We start from the raw sequence: 27,376 nt of genomic DNA, 5'->3' as shown, positions 1-27,376 counted from the left end.
CGCGCGCCCTTTTGCGCGGGGACCTCGTAGGAGGTTCGGCCCTCTACCCGAAAAAAAAAAAAAAAAAAAGGTCGTTTTCCCAAACAATTGTTCCATCAAATTTCTGAAGCCTTATAGGAACTAGACTGGTCAAGAAAATAGATGAATCATCAAACTCTGTTTCAGTCTTTTGTTTATAATTACTTTGACCTGGGGCTCTATCAAAGCCTATTTGCTTATAAGCAGTAGCTCTCTTGCCGAGTCGAAATCCGAAGTAATCACATCTAAAAGCCTATATACCGCCAAGCTTAGTAATGCTTGCATTTTAATAGCAGCTCTTTCTTCATTAATAACTACCTCGTCTTTCCCTGGATAACATTTGGTCTTTTCTTGCTTAATTTTATATTAAGAAGGGTATAAATCGGACCCATTTTCATTTGCTGCTTCTCTTAGATTTATATACTGCCACTTACTTAATTTAAGTGAAACTAATAGTGCCTTATCGGGAGAATATGTACTACTTTTCACTTTACTTGTACTTAAACACTCCTTAACTTTTTCTAGATCTTCGGGGTGATTTGACAAATGGTTCATTATTTCTCCTACATCTTCATTTCCAGTGTTTCTCAAACTAGCAACTGTAGTAGCTTTCATTTAATCCGGGGTTAACGAAAGCGATTGGTAAATTTGTTCAATGTGCCTGGATCCCAATTCTTCAAAAAGTTTTCGAGGTGTAAAAGTAGATGTCGAGGCTTCTGTAGTACATTAGAGCGTGGTACATTTTCAACATCTTCAGTATTAGAAATCTCGAGCCTTTCGTGTACAGTGTTGATATCTTCAGGTATCATGCCTTCGGGCCAGTTTATTGCACATTTGAACTAATCACATTTTTTTCTTATAAACTGTGCTAACATGCGACTACTTCGTTTCCATATTGCACTTATATTTGAACAAAAGCGCGTACAGAATTTTTGGGGCTCAACACTTTTCTCTTCGGTCACGTTCATTTGATTTTGTAGGAATTGAAAGTTTTTTATTATCAGACAGCGACTGTAGTTGCTCTCTTAAAATCATAAATAATCCTAAATTGTTAATAAAATTATCCATTATAACGGAAAAAGGAAGATCACGACGACAATCACAAGATGTTAGTAGTAGTACGAATAAACGAACACTAGTTAGTATATAATAAATATGGTCACTTTATACTTCCAGAGAGACACAAATGTGTACTATATTTTCTACTACCCAGTAATGGCTGCTTAACTAATTATCCTCAGTAACTAATGTTAACTATCCTAATAATTACAGAGATTGATTAATTAGAGACCTACTAAATGTATTTTTGTTAGGTATTATGTAATTATGGGTATTGTTGCGTGCTTGTACTTACTAATCCATATCAAATTTAACTTAAAAGCACTTACGAAAATAAAAATAAAGGTTTTTATTCTATGTATTTATTCATTTTTTTCGATCCATTTATTTGGCAGAGTTGCAACTTTATGCACATGTTCATAGCACCAAATGATAGTAGACTAGACAAGGTGTAAGAAAAATAAAGTTTCAAAGCGGGACCTCACGGTACTTAGCAGGAATTTAATTTAATGTGACCCGCTCCATACAAAAAAATCATAAAACACATTTTTCTGTCCAAACTATAAAGTTTTTGTAATTTTTGCCCAAAACAATTATTATTGAGATTAACGAGCTCTATCTATCTACGTGAAGAAAAATCTTAAAAAACAAAGTTGGTCCCTAAGTCACTAAAATCATAGTATCGACCCACTGTGCGGCAGTGTCGCGACCTTTTCTACCTTTTCAAACGATACTAATCTTTTAAGTATATAGATAAAGTTTAAAGTTATTTCACACTGAAAGTGCTCGCCGCGACGCTGCCGGCCGCTGCCATTCCGGTGTGACTCGGCCCTTACTGATATCCATGAGCATCTGTGACCATTGGATTAGCCAAATGTTTGTCTACATATTAATGCAATAGCAGAAAAAAGGTTTGTGTCCTTTTTCCACCTGCATCGTGGAACGTAGAGCGTGTTGGAGTCATATTAAAAAGCCATATAAATTTTGTAGCATATATTTGTAATCACACAGTCTTATAACAAATTCAGCGAAGACAACTAAAACGAGATGCTAATGGTAACTTTCAATTTAATAGTAGATAAAAATTAATCACAATTTCGACTACTAAAGTGCGAGTGGGTATGCAATAAATCTACAAAATTCCACATGTAATGTTGGGTAAAAATTTTGGTAGTGTCAATAACATAATTATTTATAAATATTACAAGTACCTATTTTTACATCGAATAAAACAGAAATGCACTCCGCACTATTTGTTAATTCACACAAAATCTTTTTTATAATAACTTTATTTATAAGTTAAGCACATTTACAAAATAGGGTTTGTGTAGGCCTGTGCAGTTTAGTTACATATATGTATGTATATTATAAGTTAATATTAGAATACATTTTAATATTCGTATTAATTATAATGAATACTGGCTTATCTACAAACTTTAACAATTTAAAATAAAATGCAGTTGACATAACACTGACGATGATAGATAATCGATACTATTAATAACAAATCATGTTGTTATAACAAATTCGAAACGATGACAGTAGACTGGACACAGTTTAGTAGACTCCAGTCTGTTCGTGAGGCAATTATTTAGTTTTTAAATCTTAATATATTTAAAAACCTTTCAATATATTTTTGTCCGAATGTCAAAAATAATAAATTAAGCTAGGTGCTAAATAGAATATTTCCGTTTGAAACAGCATAGGTATCGTTGTAGTTTCAGTCTTGACGTCATCCAGTTCTGGGAATCATAATATATTGAAACAGTTACGTTAATTAAAATCAATATCAATCAGAAAGGAGACTGACACGCCTGAATTAGTTCGACAAGAAATTGGTATTCCATAAGTAATGCGAAGTAAAAAATTAACTACTCGTCTCTGACACAGATACCGTCGTATAGTAACCGGCAAACTTCTTGAGCAAATGACCTTGACTGCGCAGAACCGAATTTTAGATCACTTTGGTGGTGAGGGTGAGGCGCAACGGCAGGGGAAATCGTATCGAGCGCGTTATTGGTAGATCAATCGAACCTTGTGTCCCGCACCGCGCCCTCGTTCCGCTTGCTCCCAAAAGTACGCTTGCGTACAGTGAAAAGTCTATCGTTATTCATCGTTAAGTTATTTGTTATAATTGCTTGTTGACTTTGTTGCCATTACTATATGTTGAGTGTTTGTTGATTTTTTATAAAAAATACACTATGCCGCGACAAACTGGTGTAGTATTCAAAAGAAAGGGTAGAAAAATTGTGTACGACGTATATTGCTTCATTATAAAACAGGGGAAGAATGATATGGAAAAAGTAAAACAGACTTCGGAAGCAAGAAAAATATCAGTGAGTAGTGAGTGGCTCGGAATGAAGCTTACGACGAATTATGAAAGATCTAGGCTTCAGATGGAAAAAAAAAAACAGAAAGTAATCGGAAGCTGGTAATTGAAAAAAGTAACATTCGATTACTACGAATCGAATATCTCCAAAAAATCATTAATTATAGACAAAAAAGAAGACCGAACCGACCGAGTTGTAAACTACACCAATGAGCCCTATGTCGACTCATCACGATGATAGCGACTCGGGTGATGAAAACAGTGATGATGATGATGGTCAAGATTAGGATAACGAAAAAAAAATTACAAATACCAGCTTCGCTTCAACTGAACCAAGACCTGGCAACAGCTCTAGTTTTGACTTAATAGAAGGATTATCTATTTTACCCCAAGATTAAATTATTACAATTATTAACCTATATTTTTTGTTGATGTTCTAATAAATATATAAATAAATACATAATATGTTGATTTTCATAATTTAATAGCATTATGACGCAGAGTAAATAATGTTTTTGCACGTGAGTGTACCATGCGCGAACTTACCCCCACTACGTCGACAAATGCTCAAGAAGTTTGCCGGCTATTATATCACCTATAAATCACCTAGCCAGAATGCGATGGGCAACATGGAATCACAAGCACGTCTGACCCAATAGTTTCCTAGTAGTATCTTCAATGTGCTAAGTACCAGTTTTTTAACTTCTCGATCACGTAAAAGTTCCCTTCGTTTGCCGCTAGAGGCGCTGTTCCAACTCCATACACATTTGATTCCTTTACGCGATCGAGAAGTTTTTACAATTTTTTTTTTTTTTTTTTTTTTTTCCTACCTAAGCTGAGAGCCTTGAGAGGCTATGTCAGCGTAACCCTAACTTTTGTAGGTGAGCTCACGGGGCTCAAACCTGATGACGTTGCTAACATGAACCCTAGCAAGAGCCGTGCTTCGCAGAATCTACCACCGGATCGGAAACGCGACCCACTGAGAAGATCCGGCGAGAAACTCAGTGGGCTGTGTCTGGGAGTTAATTTACTCGTCGAGCCCTTCGTCGCAAGCGACGGGTTCGACGAGAACGGTGACCGGTGCTTGAAGTACCTAGAAGCACCGTTAGTGGATCGGGAGGATCCGAGATGACGTGGTTTTTACTAAGCACACAGTTACCACAAATATTGAGAAAGGGAACCAGGAAGCTATGGGGATGGTTGTGCAAGTCTCTTTTGTAATATTGCAAGTTGACCTTTACACAAAGTAACTTCATTTATTTCAAATTCTGTAAACACTATCTTCTTCCATTAATTTTTTTCTATAGAAAAAGATTCGTAAATTCCTGAAATCATACGAAACAAACTCGGCGGGCTTTCTTGCATGTTTTTGTAATTTTATCACTGCCCAAAAAGGTTTTTTTTTCTAATCACTCCAATAGCATCTAGCGAAGAGTAGCGTTTCAGTTTAAAATTATAGACTAATTTATCATGACGAATAATTATCGTTAATATTTAAAGGGTGGAACGGTTGTGACTGGTCAGGTGTGTCAGCGTCCGAGAGAAGGTGGCGGCGCACGCTCTCCAGTGCCGGAGCGCTCGACCCCGGGAGACTCGTGCGTGCTGATTGGAGGGACGGGCTCGTTACCTGCGTGTGCGATCAGTGGTAGGGGTGCAGGTAGGTGGCGGTGGAGGCGAGGTCGCGGCGCAGCCAGGCCGCGTTGAGTCGCACGCTCTCTAATGCCTGCTGAACAGAGCGCTCCGCCCCGGGAGACTCGTGCGTGCTGAAGAACTCTTCGATCTCTTGTGCTGCTGCCTCCGACGCGAAGTTTTCAGTTGTCGATTTCACCAACCGAGCCAACAAGAATCCACCCTGGAATTTCTCCTCGTTTTTACAAGTTTATTTTTGAATTTATAAGAATATCAAATCTATATCTCTAAATAAAATCCTGTTAGATGGTTTTACTTAGTTATAAAAACAAATACGGCAAAGCAAACCTGATATCTTTCTATGAATTCCTGGAAGTGATCTTTGAAAAACTGCCATGCCAGGTCACGACCGTTTCTGCTTACTGCAACTGACACGATAACGAAAACTGTGTCCTGCGATCTTACTTCATCCTGAAAAATAAACGTGTGTGAGATTGTTTCGAGAAGGCATACGGGTCGAGTGGACCTAATGAGACCAGCACGCGTACCGAGATGGCAAAGTCGAGCACGCGCCTGAGCAGCGCGGGGTCCCGCACGGCACCCAGGGCCCGCGACACGCGGTCCTTCTCCTCGTGCAGGTCGGCGGCGCGGTACAGTTGCAGGAACCGCTCGAACACGCGCTCGTCGGCGCCGCCCAGCTCCGCGCGGTAGCACGCCGAGCGCAGGTCCGCCGCCAGCGGCCGCTCGCCTGACATGTGCTTCTCAAACCTGCAACGCGATCAACGGCTTTTTTTTATTGCCCTTGTAGGCTGACGAGCATACGGCCCACCTGATGTTGAGTGGTTACCGTCGCCCATGGACTTCAGCAATGCCAGGAGCAGAGCCAAGCCGCTGCCTACCGCTTAATACTCTCCACAAGCCTCGTTTGAAGAAGGACATGTCATAGCGCTCGGGAAACACCGTGGAGGGGAGCTCATTCCATAACCGGATGGTACGTGGCAAAAAAGACCTCTGGAAACGCACTGTGGATGACCGCAGTGGCTCCAGGTAGTATGGATGAACTCTACTCCGGTGGCGGGCGGTGCGATGGTAAAAACGAGATGCCGGTATCATCTCGAAAGCTTAGATTACTGTGTCCGCTCTAAGATGAATACAAGTAATGAAACTTTTATGCAACCGAATATACGGTGCAATTTATTAGAAGGCATACGAACCGAATTTTCGCTTCTATAATGGTGTCGGGGTCTTCAAAGCTAATCATCTTATTGAGCACCAAGCTTCTGAGCAGAGTGTCGAGGTGACTTTCTTTCTCTTCTGCGTCCCATCCTAATTTCTTGGTTATGTTTGAAAATAGCTTTCGTCCGTAATTTTTCAAGGGTTTGTCGAGAGCAGTTTGAGAAAATAGTGCACATAGCTTAGACATACAATTGGCGATGGTCGACCACACAGTAAAATTAGTTTCATTGCTGAATGCTTCCATAAGTTTCAAAGACTGCAAAAGATAAATAATTTTTTGCTAAAATTCCATTTATAATTTGAAAACAGTTAAAAGTTGGCAGTTACAAAATTTTAATTCCACTGTAATAAAAACAAACAAATTCAGAAGTAGAAGATTATCAATGATAAGTAATGACAAGATTTTCAAGTACTAACACTGATACAAGTGCATGTTTTCTTTTTTATATAGCATTAATGATAAGTTATAGGAGTCGTCTATTATCAAAGGTGGCAATCTGTGCATTTGGACAAAAAAATTTTATTGATATGTCAATACAGATTGATTTGAATATAATCGTCTCCTTCAAAGAATACGGTTCAAAACCTGTATTAAATAAAGGTTAATAGTTAACCTGTTATTTATCTAAGATGTCGTTCCGAAGAGTTTTGTGACTGCCAATGGAATACAAAGTCAATAATTCGTTTTTCTGATTTACCAATCATTGTCCAAAAGTCAGATTGCCGGCTTTGATAATAGTCGACTCATAGATAAGCTCCATTAACGCTAGACAAGTAGTGAGGTAGTGAGTTCTTTGAGCCAATAATAGTATTTAACAAGTTGGTAATATTCACAATTTACTAGTATTTCAAGAGGTTTTTTTTTCATTAGATGGGTGGACGAGCTCACAGCCCACCTGGTGTTAAGTGGTTACTGGAGCCCATAGACTTCTATAACGTAAATGCGCCACCCACCTTGAGATATAAGTTCTAAGGTCTCAAGTATAGTTAAGAGGTGTGCTTACATCGGCAGTGTGCGTGTGTCCCGCTTGCACGAGTGCGAAGCAGTCGTCCAGTAGTCCGAGGCGGTCGAGCGGCGGCAGAGAGCCATCCCGTATGGCCGGCACCAGCTGCTCCAACAGCTCTGCCGGGTACCGTGTGCGATAGTACCCCACCTTGCAACACACAAGTCACATATACAATAATACCTCAATTAAAAGAAGATGCAATAATGATTTGAAGCACATGTTTTTATTATTAATATTTAGTTAATTTCGAAATAGACAAGCATTCATGTCACGAACAGGTTTGTTTCCTCTTTGTGTGTTTAATCTTTTTATATATCGACGCTTGAAAGGCAAACGTGACTAAGCGACAAAGCGTGAACTTTACTAGACTAATTTAAAGTTGAAATTAATTTAAAATATACATGAGAAATACCTGAACAAAATTCTATTTTAACGAATCTAGCTGTAGAATTGAAATGATTTTAATAGACCTAGAAATATATATATTTTGCGCATCGAATATGGTTATTGCCTATCATTTATGTACAAAGCCTTCGACCAATAATACTACTAGATTCGCGATTAGCGCTTCAAAAGCGGCCCCAAAAATAAGACCACAAATAAATTTGTGGTCTTATTTCAAATTAGTATGGTCCAATCATAGCCAACACTAAGACGTCAAAACGCTGCAATGCGCGTTCAAAAACTGAGTAAAAAACCACCGTAACACCAAGGTTTTGGAAGGAATATCTTTTTTTGGTAAATTTATATTATTAAGTGTTTTTCATAAAATAAGAAACACAATTATATTGTAAATAAAACACAATTTACGAATATTGTAATTGTTTGGCCAATGTTTGCAACAAGGCACCAACTATTGTAACAAACATCACCTATTCTTGGACAGGGAATGCATAGAGTAGTTTTGTTATTTTATAATGTTATTTTTGTTTGTAGATTTCCTAGTAGCCCCTTGTCGCTGTGCACAATGGATATATATTGTCGCGAAAGAAAGAGAAGAAATATAGAACCCTTATAAAAATTCTAGAATTGTTCAATGGTGGTGGCAAATCAATGCAAAAAAGTATTAAAAATTTTTTATATGTATGTGTAAATATTTTAAGCGTATATGCTGAAAAGGATTTGTTTTCTGGGGGAAACGAACACAGCCATAAAATAAGCCTAAATTAAACTGATTATAGAAAAATTCATTGATATAAGATTACATTATATTTGTAAAAAAGAAACCGCTCATATAAAAATGACTTCTAAAAGACAGCTTTATAACAAACTGAATCTGTTTAAAGGTAATTAAACCTACATTATTGTTTTAATTACTTCTGTATAAAGAATACGTGGAAAACATGTTTCGTGTTTCCTTTCATATTTTTTTTACTTTATTCAATTTTATTTTTTATCACCTATTTGTTGTAATAGCGGCAATGTAAAATATTATCTACTACTTTTTTCAATCGGTCAAAAATAGTTGCGACCATACAAAACAAACCTAAAACAAATATGTATATTCTGCAACTCTGTGTCTTTCAATACTTACTGTGTTCTGAGCATTGAAATGTAATACCAAGAACTACATCTAGTTCCACAATACAATAAGCACGAAATTTTAAACAAATATTTGTAACCTTATAAATTAGGCTTTAAGTGTCATTTTAGAATAAATATTTTTGTACTGATGACTTTTTATGTTCAAGTGACATTTTAAATTTATTCCATAATATTCTTTTTCTGACGAAAGGACCTAAATACATATATTTTGCAATGGTAATTAAACTTTATGTTTAAGTATTAAGGTTTATAATAAACTGAAGTCGTTAACATTATTAAACTTTTTTCTAAGAAATGAAGATGTTTTCGTGTCGGCAAACGTGGCCACTGGAGCGTCTTATTTTTGTTCCTGATCCTTAATCTAGTACTATTATTGATCGAAGTACAAAGCAGTTATTGTCGCTTAGTCACGTTTGCCTTTCAAGCGTCGATATATATATTATATATAAGATTTCTTCTGTGTGTGTGTGTGTGTGTTTGTCACTGAACTCTCCCTTAACGACTGGACCGATTTAAATGATTTTTTTTTTGTATGCGTTTGGGTGGCACCCTGGATAGTTTAGATTCAGAAATCAGCCCGGCACATGGCGCTGTCGTCGATATTTAGGTTAATTACCTTTCCTAGAAGTAATGTATATGGCAAAACAACGTTTGCCGGACCAGCTAGTATCTGTATATATTTAAACGTATTTAAGATGTATTGTAGATTAGTCTTTGGTTCCCATAGTACTGAGAATTCTGGTTTGAGGCCAGGTGACAGTGTGTGATATTTATCCCTGGTGATATAATATTATTTTTTAAGTTTTGAATAGTTGTAATTTTGATTAACAGTTATTATATTTATCTAAATAGGCAAAACAAAAGAGATAAATAGTTTTTTCCCCTCTATTTTTCAACCATATTTTGCTTTTGCTTTACTTTCTATACAAGCTGTATTTATCAATTAAAAAACAATTTTTCCCACATTTACAAAAAACAAATGTAGATGTCAGTTTCATCGCGCTATTGAAGTTTACGAAGTATTTTCCACTGTCATTGAATTTATAATTATCCAAAAGAGTAAAAATTAGTTACCTATTTAGTACAATACTCTGTACAATACTTTAGTACAATACATTTATACTCTGAATCATATTTTTATTTATTTTGTTTTTAGATAATATAACATACATAATCCATACTTGTAATACCATTTATTGCAAGTTATCTGCAAAAACTAATTTAAATTTTAAATTTTAAATTTAAATTATGCGAAAATTAATTCAATCTTGCTCAGATAGTAAGTACTATCAGAATTAATCTGATGGGTTAAATTTAAAAAAGGAACATATAAACAGTTCAAAATATAAACCTAAGTAAATATTTTTAGCACTATGATTATTCATGTAGGTCGTGAATTAAACAATAGATTAGACAATAGATGAAGTATGATAATAATGCTATTTAATGTTTAATTACTGTGTAATAATTATTTATTGGAGTGTCTATTTGTAATATTGTGATAACCGTTTTTTACTACATGCATATGGATTTATATACAGCACATACACCAAAGTAACGTTTTTTACAATTTTTGTTTGTCTGTCTGTCTATGTCTGTTTGTTCCCGCTAATCTCTGGAACGGCTGGACCGATTTTGACGAGATTTTCACTGATAGGTAGCTGATGATATACGGAGTAACTTAGGCAACTTTTTTAGACTACCTTCGCCCCACGGCTACACCCGCGATACGACAATAACCGCGGGTAACATCACGGGACAGTTATCAATAATAAAGTCTATTGTTTTCGAAGCGAAGCTAGGGCGGGTCGCTAGTTATGCACAATAAATTGCTATATTTGAATGAGAAACAATGGTGTTTCGTAAACTGTTGGTTTTACTGGCTAATATGTTCTAAATAGGCATAAAGTGAAACCAATTTATAATAAAAATAAAACAAAAACAAAAGAAAATACATATTAGGTACATAAAATGATTATAAATGTAAAGTGTATATTGTAGAATTTCAGACACTGGGTAACCCCTAGTTTCAATAATTTTACTTACAGTTCCTGGATTCAATTTAATCCAAGAGTCTTGAGCTACATTTTTCAATACAACTTCCTGTGTTCTCTTTTCTAAAACCATAGACAAAGCTACCTGAAAAATGAGTAGACGTAGTAGTAGTAGTAGACGAGAGTAGACGTGGATAAATAATCTAAAATTTTTATAAATGCATATTCATGTATCATGTTATGAGATATCAGTGCACCTGGTCTCCTTTCACGCAGAGACGACGAAAATAATCATTGAATTGAATTTTCATAGGAAATGTTATTTTCACATCTTGATTAAAAAGGGTTTAATAATATCTGAGACTAACGATAAACGAAGAAAATACTAGGTCAATGTCAATTGATTATCATACATCTGTATTTGATATGCGGTCGATAACTTGCGCAAGATAAGTCACATTTAAATGATACTTCCATATTATCTGAATGACCTTGCGGCGATCAATCAATTGGGAATTACTTACCTTTGAAGGTTGTTCTTGCGTTGATATGGATATTGGAACCATCCAAAGAGTGTCATCTGCTTGACTACCATCCGCACAGAATTTGCGTTGAGTTAATGTTAATACTCGATTGGAGCCCCGCTGTTCTGACTGAACCTAAAAATTTATTCAATTATTTAATCTAATACAGGGCTGTCCAAACAACTTATCCAAAAATATTTTCCGATTAAAATATGCCACATGAAAACAAGCCGCAAGCAGTTGCCTGAACAGCCCTGTTCTTATGTATAAAATGGATGTTTCTTTGCTTTACGAGGCGTTCATAGATAATTTAATCAAAACTTAGTTGGTAGCTGTTATTGGCACTTTGTATTCTCTTGTCAAAGATGAAATAAAATCCGAGTACCTAATGATCCTCAAGCATATTTTACGTTAATGAAATATGTGCTCCTTCTAAAATAATGTATATAAATGTTTTCCTATATCACGCTATGACACATGTAAATGAAACAAAGCAATCTTATCATGCTGTATTTAATTGAGGTCAAATAGTTATGGCAATATAAATTTGTTATATTACTTGTAGATTTTATCTCCAAAAGGCCTTTGTGTAACGAATTAAAACATGTAATGTCTGATATTGTAGCTTTATTATATCTATTTGCAGAAAACACTACTACATATGGCCATGATTTTTTTATCTTACTCATAAGGATAGATGTTATATAATTTATATAGCAAATTTATGAAAAATAATTTATTTCCTTTTAAGTATCTTTTTACTTTCTCAATTATTTGATGGCTTTATATGTGCTCACCACCAATCTGGTTTTAAGTGGTTACCCTTAGAAAAAGCAACATAAATGTCCCCACCAGCTCTAAATACAAGGAAAGTGTCCCTACAATTACTTTAATGATCATCCTTCGAACCCATAAAATTGTGACTGTTTTACAAGGACGCCGTCCTTCGCGAATTTCCTGGGGATGAAGTCCTGTCTTGTCATCAGGACGGTGTGGTGTAGGTCGATGGGGTTTAGTCGGTAGTCGGCTCTGCGGGGTGGGTGCCACGCGTGCCTTTGTCAAGGCGTAGTCTCCTGGGAGGAATCGGAGAAGAAGGACTTTGGTCTTCCTCTTCTCTCTCTTCTTCTCTGGAGACACCAGAGTGTGAGATAACCCAGTCTGTTACCCCCTTCGAACGGGTATCCATAAACGGATTCGCCAGCGATACAAAAAAAAAGGTAAATTCTAGTCTCCTATTACAACACCTATAGAAGCGACAGTGATACTATTCTAGATGGACACTACACAGTTGCAAAAAATCTCCCTTGTTTTCATTTACCTCAACCATCGGGAAACCCATCTGTTTGGTCCATGTAGACATAACAGCTCCAACAGGCTTTTTAGACGCCTCTTCCAGTGCTGCCCACAAATCTTCAGTGAAAGTGTTCTTGTACTGAATTATAAAATAAAATAAATATTCATAAATTGTATTAAACAAATATGGATTTTGGTGTGGAAATAACCAAGGACAAAAACTGTTTATAAATGCATACAAGATAGTTCAAAATTGAACTTAATTATTTTAACAGTCTAATGTTGTCATATTAATGTGATTTACTTACCTGATGACGAGTTAGGTAGATATTCATGCCCTTACGAAAATCTTCATCGCCAATATATCTATGTAACATACGTATTACAGATGCCCCCTTATTGTACGATATGTCATCAAATATTTCATCAATTTCTGATGGATGGCCAACAGGAACCTCAATTGGGTGTGAGTTTTTTAAGCAATCCAATTCCAATGCTCTGGAGATCATATTTAACATTCAATTTTACAAAATATATTCATGCCTATGTTATTTAAATTCACGATGTTATGTTTTCCTTAATGGAACATTGAAAATAAAAATGTTTTAATACAATGACTTCAAGTTTCTTTTTAAGGTATCTTATTAGAATATATCGAAGGTGATAGTCGATGATTCACTTTTAATTCTAGACAGTCTCAGTTTATATGACTCTTTAACTTCTTTAATTTAGGATTTTACAGTCAAAGTAAAATAACAGCACCAATATCAGTGATTTTGTAGACATTAAAACTGTTCAGACAACGCAACGCACAATAACACAAAAAAGTAAATTTAACAACAGAATCTAACATGGTTTCTGTTTACACAAGTGTGAGGTGAAGCCATATAAAAATTAAAAAATAACGCTTGATACTTAAAAATCTTAGTTGTACTGGCAAAGCTCCAAATGTTGGAAATTGCACTATCATTCTCAAAATTATTTAAGTATTTACTAAAATTAGTGTGAATGACTTTTTAAAGTCACCTCGAAAATAGGATCTGTTATTTATTTATAACATGAGATTTACCTAATGTAGTTTTCAGTCACAAACTGAGTCCAAATATCATATTCTGGGAAAAGATGATTTACACAAAGAAATTCCACAAAAGATGCATATCCTTCATTCAGCCAGAGATGTGTCCACCATTCCATTGTTACAAGATTGCCAAACCATTGATGTGCCAGTTCATGTCCTACAACTAATGCTATCCATTGTCTTCTAACAGCAGAAGTATGTTCTTCATCTACCAAGAGACAGGTCTCCCTATATGTTACTAATCCCCAATTCTCCATAGCTCCTGCTGAAAAGTCTGCTATAGCAATCAGGTCTATTTTGGGCAAGGGGTATGCAATATCAAAGTAATCTTTATAATAAGGCAAAACTCGTGCAGCCACTTCAAGTGCAAACAACCCCTGTTTACTTTTGCCTACAGGAGTGTAAACCCTTACTAGAATTCCATCATTAGATTTCTTTTCCACATAATCATATTCACCAACAACAACAGCCACTAAATATGTTGACATTATTGGTGTTGTGTCAAATTGTATGATCCTCGTATTGTCTGCAATCTTTTCTTGTTTTACAGGCATATTAGACAAAGCAACACGATCAGCCGGAACTTGTAAGGTTATATCAAAAGTGGCTTTAATTGCAGGTTCATCCCAGCAAGGGAAACATCGTCGTGCATCTGTCGCTTCAAATTGGGTGACAGCCGCATATCGTTCTTCTCCATTGGGAGCAATGTATTTACTGCGGTACAAGCCTTTCATTTTGTCATTTATTTCACCTGTAAACTCAGAATAAAGCGTCGCTTCGCCTTCTAGTAAAGATTCTGAGAAATAAATACTTGCTGTTTCATCAGTTGTACTCAATTCTACTGACGATGGAATTATCGCTGAATTAGAGCCATCGTTATACTGAAGTTTCACATTTTTCAAATCCAAGTCTAAGCTATTCAATACTATCACATTCGTTGGATTAACAATCTAGAAAAAAATATATATATTTAAGGTAGCTATTTAAGTACCATTCAAAATTGCGAACAATAGCAATAGTAATCACGACATCGACTTACCGATACTTTCACCGCAGTTTTTCCCTTGAAAGTAAATTTTTCCAGATTTGGAATCAATTCCAATGCATAATGCTTAGGAATCACATTATTAGGAAGTCGTTGAAACGGCTTGTTCTCTGGCATTGTCACTTTTTCTTTCGAGATCGCCAATGTAGGACGCGCTGTATATTTGTACCGTAATGACCGAGTGACAGAGTGAACTCGTGCAGCAACGGCACCACTGACACGTGCCCCCCTCACAAACTTCGTTCCCCGCACTGAATTACAATTTGTGCTACGTAACAGTAATGTGTTAGGAATTTTGTTAATTTTAAGAGTAAAATTTTTGGATTGGTTTATAACTCGAGAAAGTAACGTCATGAAAACGACTAAATCTACTTTATCTAGTAATATTTGCGTTCCTAATCAATTATTGGGATCTGAAATTCTAGTGGAAAGCCAACAATCAAAATTCAACAAAATAGTCACAAGTAGGTACTCTGTGGCTGTGGAAAAGACGTCATAGAGTCTATTTAAGTTAGAGCAAAAAAATACAATTTAAAGGGTCCAATAAAATGACTTTATTGCTTGAATGCGAAAAGCGGACTGTGAATTCTTAATTTTGTGTTTCTTCAATTCTTTAGCATCTGCGAAGGTCTACATGTGAGACAAGTCGCTGGGCCAGGCCTCTCAGATTTCTCACCGCCGGATCAGCCTCCTGCCAGTGTTAGGCAAATTATACCAGCGACTATTACGCAAACGCCTCTGGGACTTCATCAACTCGAAAAGCATCCTGATCGACGAACAGCTAGGATTCCGCGCGAAACACTCGTGCATTCAGCAAGTGCACCGCCTCACAGAGCACAACTTAGCAGTGCTAAATAGGAGCAGACCAATCCCCATGGGAGCCCTCTTCTTCAATATTGCGAAGGTGTTCCACAAAGTCTGGTACGGTTTAATTTACAAACTGTATAACATGAGCGTGCCAGACAGCCTCGTGCTCATCATACGAGACTTCTTATCGAACCGTTCGCTTCCGACGGAAACGAATCAAAACGAACGAATTGAGGGAACTCGCTTTCTACCGCGACATAACTCGACCGGAGTCCCGCAAGGCTCCGTTTTCTTCCATCTAATTTTAACTTATTTATTAACGACATACGCCGGTCACCGGCGATCCAGTTAGTCGTTTTCGCGGATGGTATGGCTATCTACTACTCGAGTAGTGAGCTGTCGTTCAGGGCATAGTAAGCTCCAGATCGCGGCCACCAATTTAGGACAGTGGTTCCGGAAGTGGCGCATTGACATCAACCCCACGAAATGCACAGCTGTGCTCTTCGAAAGGGCTCTTCTAAAAAGTCGTCGTGGTCTAAAGGATAAGACATCCGATGCATTCGTATCTAGCGATGCACGGTGTTCGAATCCCGCAGGCGGGTACCAATTTTTCTATTGAAATACGTACATAATAAATGTTCACGATTGATTTCTATGGTGAAGGAATAACATCGTGTAATAAAAATCAAACCCGCAAAATGATAATTTGAGTAATTACTGGTGGTAGGACCTCTTGTGAGCCCGCACGAGTAGGTACCACCACACTGCCTATATCTGCCGTGGAGCAATAATGCGTTTCGGTTTGAAGGGTGGGGCAGCCGTTGTGGGTGACGCACTTACGTTGTAGATGTCTATGGGCTCCAGTAACCACTTAACACCCGGGTGGGCTGTGAGCTCCTCCAACCTATCTAAGCAATAAAATAAAAAAGGGATCACCCTCTGGGCACTACTGCTAGTATCTCATCACGAATTAGGTGCGGTAACTTCATTCCCGCCATTAAAATTTTTGGCCAGCCCGTACCGTGGGCTTCGAACAGAGTGATGACATTCGCTCCCCACATTAAGTCAATACGCGAACGATCAGGTTTACTACTCGGTTGACTCACCCCATGTTGTGCAAGTGAACTAAATTGTTCCTTCGAAGATGACGCTACAAAACTTGCATACGTTCTGTCATGAACTATGCAGGTGTAGTGTTTGCTCACGCAGCCCGTACATACATTAACTCTCCAGGTCATCCAATCCCGTTTCTGCAGGAAAGCCGTCGGAGCACCGTGGTATATGAGGAATGTAGATCTTCACGACGACTTAAACCCATGCGTAAGTATCTTAAAGAAGCGTCAGAACGCTACTTCGACAAAGCGGTGCGACACGAAAACTATCTTATCGTGACCCACCGCGACGGGTCAACGCAAAGGCACCGTCGCGTCGCCCGAAAGATGTCTTGTCGGACCCCCCGGATTTACTCTCGGTGCTTCTAAGGCCCTCAAGCACCGTTCACCGTCCTCGTCAAACTTGTCGATTACGACAAATAATTCGACGAGCGAACTAACCCATAGACACAGCCCACTGAGTTTCTCGCCGGATCTTCTCAGTTAATAATATTTCTAATGTTCTTTATTACTGTCAAAATCCACAACAAAATTGATTGTCTTTATTGTTTCACTTATTTTAACTTTATTCATTAAGTGGTTGCTATGTTCCACACTCTCTTTTTTTTTAAATACAGAAAATGCGAATAAAATGTGATATTTTTATTTTCTTATATTTGAAAATCTAACTTTTAGTCTATTTGTTTATAATAAAATAAATAAGCCTTTATTTCTGTTAGATTTTAACTTATTTAATTAAGCATAAAATGATAACCATAGAGTTAAGAAAACTATAAATTAACATTTACTAAAACATATTCTCGGCATTCGGCTTATCTCTCCTCTTAACAGCTTGTCTTTCGATTAAGGCACAAGGCCTAAGGATTTCCATTTGTTTTTGTCCTTTGCTGTACTTATTATTGATTATGATTTGTCTATATTATTGTTTATAATACTAAAATGCAAATCATAGACCTAAAACGAATGAGGTGAAAGAAACCACAATAGTGAAAACACAACTTAGTTCGCTTTCAAATCATGGGATAAAGTCGACCAAGTAGGAACCCGCATCGGTCTCAGCGATCTCTATCGAAGAGCCCGGCTGTGTTTTTTGTGGGGTTGATGTCGATGCCCAACATTAATGATGTGTACTGAGTGAATACTACAAGCGAACAAACAATTCGTTAATAGCTTCCAACATAGAAATTCTGATCTAAAATACGAAACCCGCTCACGCCCAAAAACCGAAGTAACAACGACGAATTAAAACGACAGTGGAAGTTTTCAAAGTTGCATCAAAACAATATTGGTTCAGTTGGGTCAAATTGGCAAAATAAAACAACTTGATAAGTGCCTACTGCACGAATTGAATGATAGCCAGAAGCGCGTTAAGATCTGCCTTACGTTGCTTAACAGACGCAGAAACAAAATGATTTGAAACGGCATTATCACTTGCGATGAAAAATGGATTCTTTTAATTAAACGTAAGCGGTCAAAATGTTGATTGGACTCTAGTTCAGCACTTAGACAATGCTTGCGAAAACTTATCCATAAAAAGTCATGGTCACTGTTTGGTCTACTGCCGATATAATTCATCATAAATTCTTACTTTCCTCTTACCTCTACTGCGGATGCCTACTGTAGCACAATAACTGAGAAGCTCGCGAATCTCAGACCAGCCTTAATCGCTCATCCTGGCCGCTTCTACATGATAACGTCCGACCTCATACAGTACAACAGATGGTCTCTGAGCCATATGAACTAGTTGGAAGTTTTGCGTCATCCACCGTACTCAGCAGACCTTGCGCCGACAGTCTGTTTCTTGTTTCAAAGCCTGGACAAGTTCTTGGCAGGGAAAAAAATAATGCTTGAGAGTCAGTACAAAAATTTTGTTGGCTCTCGTACATCTGACTTCTAGAGATAATAAAAATATAAAGAATGTTTTATCTTTCTGTATACTACAACAGCAATTTCTTAGGTAAAGATGTAATATTTTATATTAAGAGGCACACTTGATTCAACTTTATGCACAAAAGCACGTGAATAAAGTTGAGTTCTCAAATTAGGTGTTTAAAAAAATTCTAATACTTCTGGCTGTCTGCGTTGTTTCTTTTGCCTAGCTAAGTGAATTAGCAAACAAAAAATCTATGGTTAATGCAACTTGTCAAAGTCAACAAAAAATTGCTAACCTTCATTCTCTTTATTGGAACAAAATCTAGTTTAATTATAATACAATTACTCTGTTGTAAATTGCCATACTTACTTTAAATAAATCGAATCTGTTTAGGTAGCGCCTATGCAATAAAGCTTGACTGAATTAATCTAAGTTTTTACAGTTCTCTAAGCCGGTGATACTGTGATCATGGCGAATCCGTCATCAGGCGTTGGTAAGATTTTTTTTCGATCTATAGATTTTCTCTTCTTGTCTAAACATGTGAACAATAAATATTAACTTTACTTATTTTTTTTTACCAATTTAGTGGTGCCACGGAATTTTCGTCTCTTAGAAGAACTTGAACAAGGCCAAAAGGGAGTGGGCGATGGAACCATTTCTTGGGGTCTTGAAAGCGATGATGATATGACTCTTACTCATTGGACTGGAATGATTATTGGCCCACCAAGGGTAAAGTTTTTTTAAATACTTTTTTTATCTGTGATATCTAAACTACTTTTTTATAATTTAAAATTACAGACACCCTACGAGAATAGAATGTACTCCCTTAAAATTGAATGTGGAACACGATACCCTGATGAGCCACCAACAGCCCGCTTTATTTCTAGGATTCATATGAACTGTGTCAATAGTCAAACTGGACTTGTAAGTATAATGTTATGTTGAATATATTGCCAAACATTACCTTTTGATGAACAAACTATATTAACATATATTTAAATTATCAGGTGGATAATAGACAAGTCCCAATTCTTGCTAGATGGCAGCGTGACTATACCATCAAAACAGTTCTTCAAGAAGTGAGACGTCTCATGACTCTTAAAGATAACATGAAGCTTTCTCAGCCACCAGAGGGAAGCACTTTCTAGTTCCTTCAATCAAGTCTCAACAGGCCCAATCTACTTTCACATAAAACAATAATTTTAAAATAAATAAATTGTTCTCTATATTGGGAAAACTGTCATGCTGGTGCATGTACTGCAGATCAATTATTGCCTTTATAATTTAAATATTGTTCTGAGATGTAGGTTGGGTGTTTATCATATCTGATTCTAGTACCCATTTATTTATCACATTACCAAAATTATTGTGGCCTTTATAAAAGTGAAACTTGCTTTTGGTAAAATTAAGGCTAGTTTTACTAATTTCTTCATTTTAGGCTAGCAAAACACTAGTGCTATAATATTGTTGTATTAAATTACTCATGGTCTTTAAAACAACAATGTTTAATAGTACTCATAATATGTGGAATATATAATAATATCTCAAACAATGTCTAATAAGCAAAAACATTTATTTATCTCTGAATATTTATCATAAACTTACTATGGGACTTGCTTTTTGCTTAATTATATTTGCTTTAGTTTTCTAATAGTTTTACATGTGTAAACATAGGTGTTTATTTCTTAGGAAAATAAGGTAAATGTACTATTGATTCTTGGTCTTTGTAATTTATGCATTTAATGCAATGTGCATTTGGCATAATCGCCAATTCATTAAAGAGTAAAAAAACTGCAGTAATCACAATATGTATCTGTAAACTCATAGTACCAACCAAATGCTAAGTCAAATTGTTTCATAACATGAATATTTTTACCAATGTAATACTAGCAAAAATAAATCAAATAACACTCAATATATGCCATTTATTTAAAAACTCTGTTCGTCATAGAAGAATAATGAAATATCAGAGTAAGTAAAAGAGATGTTTGTTTTTTTTCATTTTTATATACATTTTATTTATTTTCAAAGGAGTAGATTAATTTTGCTGAAAATACGTTTATATTTTGCTAGGTTGCATCAGATATGCACATTAATTGTTTGTTGCTACAAGTTGGTGGTTGATGGGAATCGGACTGTTGTCATCACCTGGGTCTGGGTTATTAAGAGATGTTGATCTTGGCAACACTCAACATTAGGCCACGGGCCTGTTATACAGCGAAAGAAATGACTTTTGTAACTCTGTGCGTCTCTCAGAGCAGATAGCAAAGTCGTCTGCATCATCCACAAGTAAGTCCACGAGGCTGAGGACTGCACCACTAAGTGAGTCTAATATCAAGCAATACAGGAAGTAACTATGTACTGAGCCTTGATGATGCACCTTTTCTGTAACTGCTAATGGTTTTGTTTGAATCACTATTGTTCATACCACTTATCTCGCATCCATGTATGTACATGTCTGCTATGATGTTACCATAATGTTCGGACACGTTCTTGCGAAGGCTACACCGGGTCGTAGGTATCCCTTGAGACGTGGTCAAATGCTTTCCATGTCTCAGAATGCGACTTGCAATGGTCGACATTTTGCACGATACTCTGCAGCGAGCGTTTAGAACAAACAGGATCGGTGTTAGACAACGCCATTGTCATAGTTAGATAATGCACAGTGAATACTCTGATTTCAGGCAGTGGACAATAATTCCTTCATATAGCTTCATAATATCTCTTGCCAGTTTTATTCTGTGATAGTTGTTACATTCTTAGTTGCTGCCCTTCCCCTTATGAATAGGAACTGTGGTGCCCAATCGGCATTTTGGAAGAGAGTAACATACAATTGAAGAGGTTGGTGAGCGACAGGAATCCGTGTTCGCGAAGGCACTTCCAAGCTATCACTGGAATATCGTTAGACCCCGTGGCTTTCTTGTTCACCATCTACTTTAGCTGACCTCACTGGGAAGTATTGGAGGTATATTTCCAATATTCCTACCTACGCTTTCGACTTATGTAGCGGGTTGAGTAGCTGATGATAATATTGATGCCAGGCCAGGGCCTTATCTTTGTTCAGTAGCTCGTACTTTTTTAACATTTAGACCTTTATCTATTTTACGTTTAGCGGAATCCTTTGTGTTCTGCATAGTTTCATACTTCAGTGGTGTTCTGAAAACGTTGACATTTGAAACATGACCTTCCTTTGGTTTCCAATTGCTCGTAAATTGTCTTTTGGTAATTTGCGCACTCCACTACTATTATTTTCGTATTTCTTCTTGTCTATCTTATCAATTTATTTTTATTCTTCTTTATCTTATTATTGTCTTCTTCTTTCTTCTTTTTTAATATCCTTGATCTTTAGAAGTTTGAGTGGACTGCTAGGTCATAAAGGCTTTCAATTTTAAATTGCGCTGTTGCTATCCAATATGAATCTTTGTTATGAAATTGACACATATATCATATTTTATTACTATAAATAATGACAACAAAATTAGATTCCTCTACTGAATAAAATTCGGAAAATCATAACTAACTATTGCTGATTCAAACAAGTATTTAGACATAATCGTCAGTTTTAAATATGATTGGAAGCTAAAGTTAAAATAAATGTCATTTTAAACCAACTTCAAAGTCTATGACAATTTTTTTTAATGCATATATGGGTGGACGAGCTCACAGTCCACCTGGGGTTAAGTGGTTACCGCAGCCCATAGACATCTACAACGTAAATGGCACCACCCACCTTGAGATATGAGTTCTAAGGTCTTAGTATAGTTACAACGGCTGCCTCACCCTTCAAACCGAAATGCATTACTGCTTCACGGCAGAAATAGGTAAGGCGGTGGTACCTACTCGTGCGGACTCGCAAGAGGTCCTACCAGCAGTAATTACGCAAATTATAATTTTGCGGGCTTGGTTTTTATTACACTACCTATGTTATTCCTTCACCGTGGAAGTCAATCGTGGACATTTGTATATAATATTTTAATTTGTTTAATTATCATTGTATTACAAAATATAATAATAAAATATTAAAATATAAATCTATTGTAAAAGCTGCTAATATTATATTACTCTTGGTCGTACAAAAGGTGGTAGAATAAGCAATAAAGAGACTTGGTCGTGGACAGAAGCAGTACAAAATGCAATTCAAGTAAAAAAGATGCCTTTAAGTATTAAGACCTGGCAGTCCACCCAAACTACAGAAGACCAAGAAATATGTAAAAGAATAAAGAAGGAGACTAAGATAATAGTGGCAGTGGAGCGCGCTGATTCCCTAAAGACCATGTACGAGCAACCGTAAAGAAAAGAAGGTCAAAAATGTATATTTAAGCTTGCTAAACAGCGCTGTCGGAGCACGAGGGAGCCCGATAGATGAAGGGCTGTTAGAGATCCAAATGGTGAGCTACTCTATACGGATAAGGATGTCCTATCAGCCTTGCATCAATATTATGAACAGCTACTGAACCCTACTCAAGCTGCTATACAGCTCACATACGTGGGCAGGAACATTGGACTTATACCTCCAATACGTCCCAATGAGGTCAAAATGGCGCTAGAAGAAATGGCCAACATGAAAGTCACAGGGAAACACCGAATAACCGCAGCGTGGCTAAAATGGTGAGAAGTAAGTGGTGTCACCTGCGACAGGATGCCCGTTAAACTCAAGGGTTTGATTTATAAGACCATAATAAGGATTGTTCCCAAGTATGGCAGCGAAACATGGACGGCAACCAAATGCAACATGCATACCATTAAAGTTGCTAAATTGACCAGGCTCGATAAAATCCGCAACGAGTGCGTGCGTGGAAACCGCGGTGTACAGGACATCGCCGACAAGATGCAGGAGAGTAAGCTGAGATGCTATGATCTCGTAAGAAGGAAGCCACCTGAATACATCGGAAATTTGACACTACTGGCCGATCTCCTCGGTCGGAGACCTAGAAGTAGACCCAAGACAAGGTGGAAGAATGTAGTGCTGAAGGACAAAAGGGAATGCAATGTTGGTAACGAGGATGTCGAAGACAGAGCGAAGTGAAGGAGTAAAGTAAGGAAAGCTGACCCCACCACCGTGTGGGATAAATAGCTGGGAAGAGAGAGAGAGAGAGAGAGAGAGAGTGAGAACAAAATATAATAATAGAGAATACTATGCCGGGAAGAGGGTATTGTTCAGCACACAGTCATACCCGATGCTCGATCCACTCTCTCCACTCTCGGTGCTTTTAGGCACTTCAAGCACCGGTCACCGTTCTCGTCGAACCTGTGGAATACAACGAAGGGCTCGTCGTGAAACTTAACCTACAGACACATCTCACTGAGTTTGTCGTCGGATCTTTTTAGTGAGTAGCGATGCCGTTTTGGTGGCTGATTAAGCGAAGCACTGCCTCGCTAGGGCTATTGTTACCAAATGTGTCAAGCTGAGCTTCGTGAGCTTGACTATTCGTTCGGTGAAACTGTAACCCCTCGAAGCTACTAGCATGGCTAGGCTAAAAAAACCTTTTCTTCCACGAGGCAATAAAGAAGAATAATGAAGTCGAGTCATTTAAAAATAATGATTGTTCATTTGTAATGTTTCTTTGTGGTGGAAATCAATCCTTAAATTTCTATACATATCGAATAAGGAAAGATTGAAATTCGATAAAAATATAAATTATGTTATACATATAGATTACACTGCAATTCAAACCGTGTGACAAATTGTGCTTAGTACAATACCTACTCATTCGGCCTAGTTAGTCTGGTGCGCGTTATACATGCAAATGAGGCAATACCAAAGAAAATATTATGGTATTTTCTATAGGTGTTGAACATATACGGAGCACACGATCAGCCGATTACAATATAACTAAAGTCTTGTCGATAAGACTAACCGTCCGATTAGTCTCCTCCTAGTGATAGGCAAAATATACGAACGTCTCCTTCGGAAACGCCTCTGGGACTTCATTAACGAAAATAAAATATTTTAATAGACCAGCAGTTTGGGCTCCGCGCCAAACACTCGAGCGTACAACAAGTGCACCGCCTCACGGAGCATATCTTAATAGGGCTAAATAGGCGGAAACCAATCCAACCGGAGCCCTCTTCTTCGATATCATAAAGGCGTTCGATAAAGTCTGGCATAACGGTTTGATTTACAAACTGTATAACATGGGAGTGCCAGACAGACTCGTGCTCATCATACGAGACTTCATGTCGAACCGTTCGTTTCGATATCGAGTAGAGGGAACTCGCTTTCGCCCCCGTCACCTGACAGCTGGAGTCCCGCAAGGCTCCGCGCTCTCCCCGTTATTATTTAGTTTGTATATCAATGATATACCCCGGTCTCTGGAGACTCATCTAGCGCTCTTCACCGATGACACGGCTATCTACTACTCGTGTAGGAAGAAGGCGCTATTGCATCGGCGACTCCAGATCGCAGTAACCACTATGGGACAGTGGTTCCGGAAGTGGCGCATTGACATCAACTCCACGAAAAGCACAGCGGTGCTCTTCAAAAGGGGTCGCTATCCGAATACCACTTCAAGCAGCCCACTCCCTAATAGGCGCGTTAAAACCTGCCTACGCCATTCGCCCCATCATGATGCACGACCAACCCATACCGTGGGCCCCGAAGGTCAAATACTTAGGCGTCACCCTCGACAGAGGGATGACATTTAAAGACGGACGCGATCGTGCCGCCTTCATACTAGGACGCCTCTATCCGATGATTTGCAAGCGAAGCAAATTGTCCTTTCGAAATAAGGTGACACTTTACAAAACTTACATACGCCCCGTCATGACGTATGCAAGTGTAGTGTTCTCTCACGCGGCCTGCACCAATTTGAAACCCCTTCAAGTTATTCAATCTCGTTTTTTGCAGGATAGCCGTCGGAGCAACATGGTTCCTAGGGATCGTGGATCTCCATGATGACCTGGAGCTTGACTCAGTCAGTAAGTATGTACAGTCGGCATCATTGCGCCACTTTGAGAAGGCGGCACGACATGAGAACCTTCTTGTCGTGGCCGCTGGGAATTACATAGCCGATCCTGTAGACCGAATGGTAAATAGTCGACGCAGCCCAAAACAAGTCATTACGGATCCTCCCGATCCATTAACGGTGCTTTTAGGTACCACAAGCACCGGTCACCGTCCTCGCCGAACCCGTCGCTTGCGACGAAGGGCTCGACGAGCGAATTAACCCATAGACACAGCCCACTGAGTTTCTCGCCGGATCTTCTCAGTGGGTCGCGTTTTCGATCCGGTGGTAGATTCTGTGAAACACTGCTCTTGCCAGGACCAGTGTTAGCAGCACTCTGGTTTGAGCCCCGTGAGCTCACCTACATGTCAGGGCGAAGCTGAAATAGCCTCTCAAGGCTATCAGCATAGGTAGGTGAAAAAAAGATAAGACTAAATTTTGTATATACATATGTACCAACTATTGGAGAATGGTAGTTAACTTATTAGGTGCTTATCCATCTAAAATGTATTTTTATTATATTCTGCTAGGCGTACACACATGAAGTCTGACAATATCTCATTATCTATTTAATCTAAATCAAACGATTATTTAGCAAAGGTTCGTTGCTGTTTGTAGTGCATAATTATCAGTGCGCTCACAATAATTGTTCGCGAATCTAACGACTGTACCATCGGAGTCAAAGTCAATGTCTTTGTTAAAATCTGTGGTATTTGGGCCATGGGTGCACAACTCGGAGTAAATCTTATTTAGACTACACTACTGGCCAAAAGTTTAAGACCGCCCATAAACATCATAATTATCTATCAATTGTAATAAAATCCCATAAGATCAATAAAAGAGATGCACATCTGCATATTCTATTGTTATATAATATCTAATATTTAATGAAATCATTCTTTTGTTTACTTTCAAGTTATTGCCCAAGATAATAAACATCTATTGTTTTCAAACACCGACAACGCTTCGCTAGTCAGGTGGTAGAGTCAATAATATTTTTATAATGTGCTCATTACTAATTACTTTGGTTTTGTTTCGCATTGGTCAATAATTAGGATTATTTATCTTCTGAAAACACGTATTTCGGACTTCTTATTACCTGAGTTTACTTGGGTTTGTTCACAAATAATCTCAAATAGTTTAAATTTGTGATTTCTACAGTGAAGACATCTTAAAATGGAAAAAAGCACGCGAAATTAGCAGTGAAGTACGTTATGCCATCGTTGTTTTACATAATGAAGGCAAATCCGAACGTGAGATTGCTTTACAACTGAAGTTATCGGAGACTTGTGTTTATGACACAATCACTCTATACAGGGATACAGGCAATTTTCAAAATCGCCCACTCTCGGGAAGGCCGGGAGCTACCACGTCTAGTGAATATCATTATTGATACCAGCAAGCAAAATAGGCACTTAACAGCATCAGAAATCCGCGTTCATGAAACAAAACTCGAGTTAAACCTTTAATTATCATTGACTACAGTAAAACGGCGACTGAGAGATGCGAGGTTATATAGTCGCGTCGCCGTTCGAAAACCTCTGCTAAGACCACAAAACAAGAGAAAACGGATCCAGTGAGCTCTTGACCATCAAGATTAGACTGAAGATTTTTAAAAAGTTCTTTGTACCGATGAATCCAAGTTTGAACTATTCGGTTCAAAACGAAGCATTTACGTTCGACGCAGTGCCCAAGAAAAGATGATGCCAGAATGTGTAGTCCATACAATCAAACATGGAGGTGGCTTAATTATTGTGTGGGATTATTTCTCTAGCAAAGAAACTGATGATTTGATAACAATTGAAAAAAAATTGAAAAAGGAACAGTACAAATATGTTTTAGAACAAAATGCCTTTCCATCCAATGCGATTAATTGGAGATGG

General features: G+C 37.7%; 2 protein-coding genes, 1 long non-coding RNA gene and 1 pseudogene across 3 annotated transcripts; 3 read left to right on the top strand and 1 right to left on the bottom strand.

Annotated features, from left to right (window-relative positions):
* Positions 1-2,055: 2,055 nt before the first annotated feature.
* Psa (puromycin-sensitive aminopeptidase) lies at positions 2,056-15,240 on the bottom strand. Its single transcript, XM_089731480.1, has 12 exons — positions 14,752-15,240; positions 13,704-14,662; positions 12,943-13,132; positions 12,660-12,773; positions 11,342-11,476; positions 10,870-10,962; positions 7,276-7,425; positions 6,250-6,527; positions 5,584-5,803; positions 5,384-5,506; positions 5,034-5,258; positions 2,056-2,819 (listed from the first exon to the last, which is right to left on the bottom strand). Exons 1-11 carry the CDS (start codon positions 15,109-15,111, stop codon positions 5,046-5,048), a joined length of 2,835 nt encoding a protein of 944 aa, XP_089587606.1. The 5' UTR covers positions 15,112-15,240; the 3' UTR covers positions 2,056-2,819; positions 5,034-5,045.
* LOC149502017 (uncharacterized) lies at positions 7,904-8,246 on the top strand. The gene is made up of 2 exons (XR_016323878.1): positions 7,904-8,016; positions 8,215-8,246. It is a non-coding gene; the product is annotated as an uncharacterized LOC149502017 (long non-coding RNA).
* Positions 15,241-18,769: 3,529 nt separating the features above from the next.
* Positions 18,770-20,464, top strand: Uev1A (Ubiquitin-conjugating enzyme variant 1A). Its single transcript, XM_028185991.2, has 4 exons — positions 18,770-19,042; positions 19,136-19,278; positions 19,348-19,473; positions 19,557-20,464. The coding sequence occupies exons 1-4, from the start codon at positions 19,018-19,020 to the stop codon at positions 19,695-19,697; spliced, it is 435 nt and encodes a 144-aa protein (XP_028041792.1). The 5' UTR covers positions 18,770-19,017; the 3' UTR covers positions 19,698-20,464.
* Positions 20,465-22,583: 2,119 nt separating this feature from the next.
* Positions 22,584-23,623, top strand: LOC149502016 (uncharacterized; annotated as a pseudogene).
* Positions 23,624-27,376: the final 3,753 nt, after the last annotated feature.

The sequence above is a fragment of the Bombyx mandarina genome, chromosome 11, assembly GCF_030267445.1.
Source record: "Bombyx mandarina strain Sakado chromosome 11, ASM3026744v2".
Taxonomy (NCBI): Eukaryota; Metazoa; Arthropoda; class Insecta; order Lepidoptera; family Bombycidae; genus Bombyx; species Bombyx mandarina.
This window is presented reverse-complemented; position numbering and strand designations above follow the sequence as displayed.

Bases quoted from the DNA above. Each gene is read 5' to 3' on its own strand.
- Psa (XM_089731480.1), bottom strand. From the start codon at position 15,111: ATGACGTTACTTTCTCGAGTTATAAACCAATCCAAAAATTTTACTCTT. The intron at 14,663-14,751 runs GTAAGTCGATGT...ATTTTTTTCTAG, and splicing joins AAACTGCGGTGAAAGTATCG to ATTGTTAATCCAACGAATGT. The intron at 13,133-13,703 runs GTAAATCTCATG...TATGATCTCCAG, and splicing joins GTGACTGAAAACTACATTAG to AGCATTGGAATTGGATTGCT.
- Uev1A (XM_028185991.2), top strand. From the start codon at position 19,018: ATGGCGAATCCGTCATCAGGCGTTG. The intron at 19,279-19,347 runs GTAAAGTTTTTT...TTAAAATTACAG, and splicing joins TGATTATTGGCCCACCAAGG to ACACCCTACGAGAATAGAAT. The intron at 19,474-19,556 runs GTAAGTATAATG...TTAAATTATCAG, and splicing joins TCAATAGTCAAACTGGACTT to GTGGATAATAGACAAGTCCC.